At 39.7% G+C, this 6,621-nt stretch overlaps 1 protein-coding gene across 1 annotated transcript; it reads left to right on the top strand.

The window, feature by feature from the left end:
- Positions 1-961: 961 nt before the first annotated feature.
- On the top strand, positions 962-6,619 carry YME1L (ATP-dependent zinc metalloprotease YME1L; the record flags this gene model as incomplete). The annotated part of the gene is made up of 15 exons (XM_013320193.1): positions 962-1,163; positions 1,243-1,774; positions 2,211-2,366; positions 2,497-2,629; positions 2,890-3,016; positions 3,285-3,495; positions 3,898-3,998; positions 4,274-4,402; positions 4,595-4,758; positions 4,869-5,034; positions 5,330-5,412; positions 5,501-5,601; positions 5,819-5,970; positions 6,049-6,155; positions 6,502-6,619. Coding segments are annotated over exons 1-15 (2,316 nt in total), but the record flags the coding sequence as incomplete, so codon positions are not given.
- Positions 6,620-6,621: the final 2 nt, after the last annotated feature.

Here is a 6,621-nt window from a genome sequence, read left to right as displayed (position 1 = left end):
GTATAAAAAGTATTAGCAGCCGACACCATAAGGCGCTACATTGGCTCCGTGCGACGTACGCGCCGTACTCGCGTAAATAAACAAATTACATTGTAAACATTCAGCGTGGAGCGAACATAAAAACGGCAATTCGCGATCTAAAACGGACAACGCGAGGATAAAACGAGCCCAACTTAGTTTGTTTTGCCGCATCCAGCGAAATGGACAAAAAATGCAATGGTTCATTCGATACATTCGGTGATATATAGTAATTTTGGCGCAATTTTTCTCAGTTTAGCACGGTAACAACTTTACCTGGTTACAGCGATAGAAAGTGAGTAATTGTAAACAAATCCTGAAACAATTCAGCTTCGATACCAAAATCGTATCACAATGGAGAGCACATTTGACAATCGACTGTGTGATCAAAACATAGCCTTTTGAAGCCCTTGTGGTGAAGATATGGAAAGCTTGGCGATTTTCACACAAACATTAGTGATCCAGTAACTGTGCTAAATAATTTTTGAATACGAAATCGCTTATTTTCGAATGGTTTTTGCGAGATTATTATTCGGTTTAGACACTGAAAATGGCATAACACGCGAACACTTTGATCGAATTTCACACAGAAACACTTCACTATTTCGCGACACTTTGTTTGAGGAACGCGAGACGGGCCTCGGTATGCATTTTTTCACTCACCTTGTTGTTTATTTGCTATTTTATTAAAACAGTTTTGAAAAACTTCATATAAATGCATAGGCTCGTCATCGCTCGTCGCCATTTTGGAATTTACTGTCCAAATAAACCATTGACAATGTAGAAAGAACCACTAACAATAAATGCGTTCAAAAATATTTGACAGTAAATAAACGCTAAAAAAGTAGCAATTTTACGAACACTTTGTTTTCGTAAAAATATTCACCTTAAATGACACTGAGACAACAATTTCTATTACAAAATATAAGCTTACTTACCTATACCTTTATTTTATATGTTCGTTATAATTTCACAACTAACCCAAAGAGGTCATAAAAAAGTGAGAAGTTCGCCATGTTTTGCTATGAACTGACGTAAGAAAAGCCTAAACTTACAAAATTTTGGAGTGCACTTCAAAAAAAGGGAAATAATAACTATCTACATGTAACATGTTTTCATTGAATTCCATAAACTCCCAAAACCAGGTACAGTTTAACATAAATTCACCTATATTGCGTAAAAATTTGATGTAAAATTTGTTTGTCATAACCTTTGTTGTTGCAGATTCTTATTAGCTTTAGTCAGCTGTCCTCTCGTTATTCATGTATATTCAAGCAAAAGAAGCACAATAACAGTAAAAATAAACATGTGAAAATCACAGAAGCCGCTCCTGGATTCTACAAAGCCACATTATGCCCTGAAAGTCTAGAAGAAGCCGTAAACAATTTCGATATAAATGTTTTAAAAGACATGGGTAAAATTAATTTAAGATCTCTTAGAACAGTTTCTACACCTTGTAAAAATTCCGTTAAAAGCGTCGTACAGTTAAGTTCTGCAAAAAAAGTGTCTCATATATCAGGAGAATCATTTGAGAAGAACAAAAATGGTTGGACGAATGTACCGCATGTACCAACTTTAACTGTCGATTTTCGCGGTAAAAGCCCGAGATTGACATTCACTGATAACTTTGTTGGACTGCTTGCAAGTGGATTACATGATGATGTGTTCAAATACAAAATACAGGTTCGCAATTTTAAAACAGAGCGTAGTATTCATGCAGACCTGAAAAGGAATCCTAATCTCATCAATAGACTGCGTAAGTTATTCGGTCAGTATTATAAGCATTTTTTTGCAGTGTTAGTTGTTGTTAGTAACACAAACATTACAGTAAAATAAACACACACCATCTATAAAATAATATGGAAATAATTGCCACTAAAAAGAGATATTTTAGTGTATTCATAAGTAGATATTTCCCCTACCTATGAGTCCCGTTCTTTGTTTATTCCTTATAGGAAAAAGGTTGAAAAGGGAAAGGGAACTAAAATTAGGCCTCTGGTGATACCTTATTACAAATATGAATACATCCAAGCATTACATTAATATTATTAGTAGGTTAATTATTAGATTTGCTTTATTATTTTTTGTAAATGACAGATTTTATGTCTGGATATAAATTTATTATTGTAAGATACAAACAAGTCTAAAACTCTGTAAATTGATATTAACAAGATATTTCTGCAAACACACAGGGCTCAATGTTAGTGATGGTGCGGAAAAACAGCAGCAAAGTAACACGGGACCCGAGGTAGCGCCACGGCTGGAGAAACTCCTCACAGAAGACCAGCTCCTCACCAGTCATCAGAAGGATAAAATTAAGATTGCATTCGCTGAAGGATATCTTGCAGGTTAGTATCAATTATTACTTTAATTGTTAGTTAATAGTACTATTTAACCAATCGAATAATTGCAATTGAAAAACTTGCCCTAATGCTAATAGGTCAATTTTTGTACTCATTTATTGTTATGCTGTTCTAGGCTCGCACCCGGAGAATGCCCGCACTTCAAAAGGCTCAAAATACCTGAAGCTGGTGCAGCAGCTGCTGACCATTGTGCTCTTCCTGGCTATATTCGTCAGCCTCATGGCCTCCGTTAGTGGCACTGTCTTCCGGTATACATCAAACTTCATTAATTATAGCTTTGAAAAGATTATTTTTATGCAATTAATTTAAATACCGTTTATCATCGCATAGTTGTTAAGTGGTTTCCCTTAGTGTAGATTTAGTGTAATAAGTAATTAAGTGGCTGAGTGTAACAATTAAAGCAATAAATGTCAATTCCATAAAGAAGAAATAATATTTCTAATTTTGATTTCTTTTCATCTGCGAATAACCTCTATGGACTATATTTTGTAAGTACAAATATAATCAGCAGGAATGTGACTAACATGCGCAGGATCCAGCTCGGCAACCAGGTAGAGGTGGACCCCGAGGACATCAACGTCACCTTCGATGATGTCAAGGGAGCTGACGAGGCCAAGCAGGAACTTAAGGATGTGGTCAGTTACTTCTCTCATTATGTGCTAGCTACTATAACAAAGAGCTGATAAGATAGCGCTTCTAACATTCTTGCCTATCCTGCAAAGTGTCCCACAGCAACAAACATCAAAGTCAACAGAAATTCTACTTTATAGGAACATTTCTATGCTAGAAATACACTGGTGCATTCAGATTTATGTAAAATGTTGTCATTTTTAATTTCGTAAGAGTCAAACATCTTCAAATTTAACATTTGCACATACGAGTAATAAATATATAAATTTTCAGGTGGAATTCCTAAAATCCCCGGAGAAGTTCTCGTCCCTAGGCGGGAAATTGCCCAAAGGTGTGTTGCTAGTGGGTCCGCCGGGCACCGGCAAGACGCTACTGGCGCGTGCGGTGGCGGGCGAGGCGCGCGTGCCCTTCTTCCACGCCGCAGGGCCAGAGTTCGATGAGATATTGGTCGGGCAGGGAGCGAGGAGGGTGCGAGATTTGTTTAGTGAGTAAATAATAACTTGCTCAAATAATATTTTCGTTATCATTACATTTTGTCAGTCTTGAATGTGGAATAAAGCATATAAAATGCTATCAGCGCCATCTATGATCAATTAACATACAACATCTTAGCGCCATCTAGTGTTTTATTTTCAAAGAAATAAAATTTGTACCACCACGTTTTGTAGTGCCTTTATAAATATGAATCGATTAGATATTTTCATTTAAATTATTATGTAAATAGTCAATAAATATAAAAAAACAGCTGTTCTTACCACAGCTGCTTTTTTACACCTGTTTATGTAACAAGGCCAACGTAACTATTGCCCAAATATGCACGAAACTACAAAGAGAATGGAGAATATATACAATATGTTTTTATACATGTTTCTGCTTGTTAACACAGAAGCGGCTAAAGAACGTGCGCCTTGCGTAATATTTATCGACGAGATTGACTCCGTGGGTGCGAAGAGAACCAACAGCGTGTTGCATCCATACGCCAACCAGGTATGAAGCAATCAAGCAATTTATAGCAAGTTATATCCTTCCAGATAAAAAAAAAGAATTTAAAAATATAAGGTTTCATATTATTCAATAACTATTTTACTAAAATACCTCAAGCTGTACGGAAGAAAAAACATATAACTATAAGTTTTGAAACCTCTTTTGCGCTCCAAAATAAGTAACACGTTCAATTCCATAGACAAATTTAATTAATAAAAATGATACTAGAAGTGAAATGATTTTAGAGATATATCTCAGTGGTATGTAACATGTTGCAGACGATCAACCAGCTGCTGTCGGAGATGGACGGCTTCCACCAGAACGAGGGTGTGATAGTGCTGGGCGCCACCAACCGCCGCGACGACCTCGACCAGGCGCTGCTCAGACCAGGACGCTTCGACGTCGAGGTCACTTACTAATAGTAGTTGTTTTACTAGTAGAAAACTGTATATTTGCAAAGCCACATATATTCTTATTCTGTGCGTCCTGTCCGTTGATAATAGGTGTCTGCAATTGCAAATGTCTATGGGTAGCGGTTGCTTCGCTATTTGGGCGAATACATGTGGTCAGTATAATTTTAATGTATGTGTGTGTGGCAGGTGTCAGTACCGACGCCGGACTACGGTGGTCGTGTGGAGATCCTGCGGATGTACGTGGCGCGTGTGGCTGCGCAGCCCGACGTGGACGTGGAGACGCTCGCCCGCGGCACCACCGGCTTCACCGGCGCTGACCTCGAGAGCATGGTCAACCAGGCCGCGCTCAAGTACCTGCACACTACAATATATTATAAATACAATAACACTATTTGAAGAGTAATAATTGTTTCACTATTGGAATGCTATATGAACAGTGAATGTAACATGTGTGTTGCAGGGCAGCAGTGGAGGGCGCGCAGACGGTGTCAATGGGTCACTTGGAGGAGGCGCGCGACAAGCTGCTGATGGGCCCCGCGCGCCGCTCCCGGCTGCCGGATGACGAGGCCAACGCCATCACTGCCTGCCATGAGGGAGGACACGCCGTCGTCGCTTACTACACCAAGGTCATACATACACCTTTATTGTAAATATGGATGGATGGATGTTACAAGATATTTCTAGTATTGCTGTATGGATCTCTATAAAATTTGGCATAAATGTAGTACAGATACAAGAAGAACACATAGACTACTTATTAAGTAATTCAGTTTGTTTTTAGTCGCAGGCAACAGTCGTGTAGTAATTCTGAAACAATTCCATTGTCCGTTTTTTTTATTTACTTTTCGTTCTTTTTTCTATGAGGATTAAAAAAAAACGAATGATATTGCATATAAATAAGTGTGAGGTGGATTGTTTCAGGACGCGCACCCGCTGCACAAGGTGACAATAATCCCGCGCGGACCCTCGCTCGGTCACACCGCGTACATACCTGCCAAGGAGAGGTACACATTTTATTACTTGCACTGCTGTACTTGTGATACTTGTGACACGTGTCCCGAGTGACATATTGAGTGTGTGTTGTGTGCGCAGATACCACGTGACGAAGCAGCAGCTGCTGGCCATGATGGACACCATGATGGGGGGCCGCGCCGCTGAGGAGCTCGTCTTCGGCCCTGACAAGATCACATCCGGTAACCATCCAGATTATCTTACTTATATCATAAATGCGAAAGTTGGGATGGTTAGATGTTTGTTAGAAAGTATCTCCAGAACAGCTAAACGGAAGCCTGGAATACACATGTGCTACTAATTCAGTTGTTCTAAATTTTGCTTGGGCAAAAGCTAAAAAGCGACATTATATAGAATATTGAATTAAATGGGTTACATTGGACATTTGGTGGTATTCAGGAGGATCATCTGACCTGAAGCAGGCGACGTCTATCGCATGCCACATGGTGCGTGAGTGGGGCATGAGCGAGAAGGTGGGGCTGCGCGCACTGGAGCCCCCGCGCGGCGCACTCGCCCCCGCAGAGACCATCGGCCCATACACCAACGAGCTGGTAAGCTTTATTTTACTGTTAATGTTAAATATTGTCACAAGATCTGATTGTCTAAATTGAGTCATTTTGTTATGTCAGGTGGACGGAGAGATAAAGAAGTTGCTGTCAGAGAGCTACGAGCGCGCGAAGGCCATCCTGCGCGCGCACGCGAAGGAGCACAAGGCGCTCTCAGACGCACTGCTCAAGTAATCAACATTACATACTGACACTGCTGATATACACAATAATAATAAGGAATTCCTAGTTCTTCCAGTATCGTCATAGATATCCACTTAAGGAACTGCTGATACGTTGCCTGCTTATGAGATGTAGTTGTGGAAACCATAGTACTAACAATTTAATTGATCTTCTCGATCTATATTTATATTAACCTTAAAGATATATTAACAATTTTGTGTGCAACTTTTAAAACTCAACCTAAATGTTCTCGTACAATTCTACTGTTGATCGCAATAAGAAATATCGCTATTCAGAAATTCTAACGAGTGAGAAATAATATTTGTCGTGACGTGTGTGTAATGTATGTGACAGGTACGAGACATTGGACGCGGATGACATAAAGGCGATAATGAGCGGGGAGAAGTTGAAGCGCGACAGACAGAACAGACAGACCAACAAGGAGCCCGCCTCCACCCCCACACCCACCTCCAC

Source organism: Papilio xuthus, unplaced genomic scaffold, assembly GCF_000836235.2.
Source record: "Papilio xuthus unplaced genomic scaffold, Pxut_1.1 DF825946.1, whole genome shotgun sequence".
Taxonomy (NCBI): domain Eukaryota; kingdom Metazoa; phylum Arthropoda; class Insecta; order Lepidoptera; family Papilionidae; genus Papilio; species Papilio xuthus.
The sequence above is the reverse complement of the archived record's forward strand: the minus strand, read 5'-3'. Positions and strand labels throughout refer to the sequence as shown.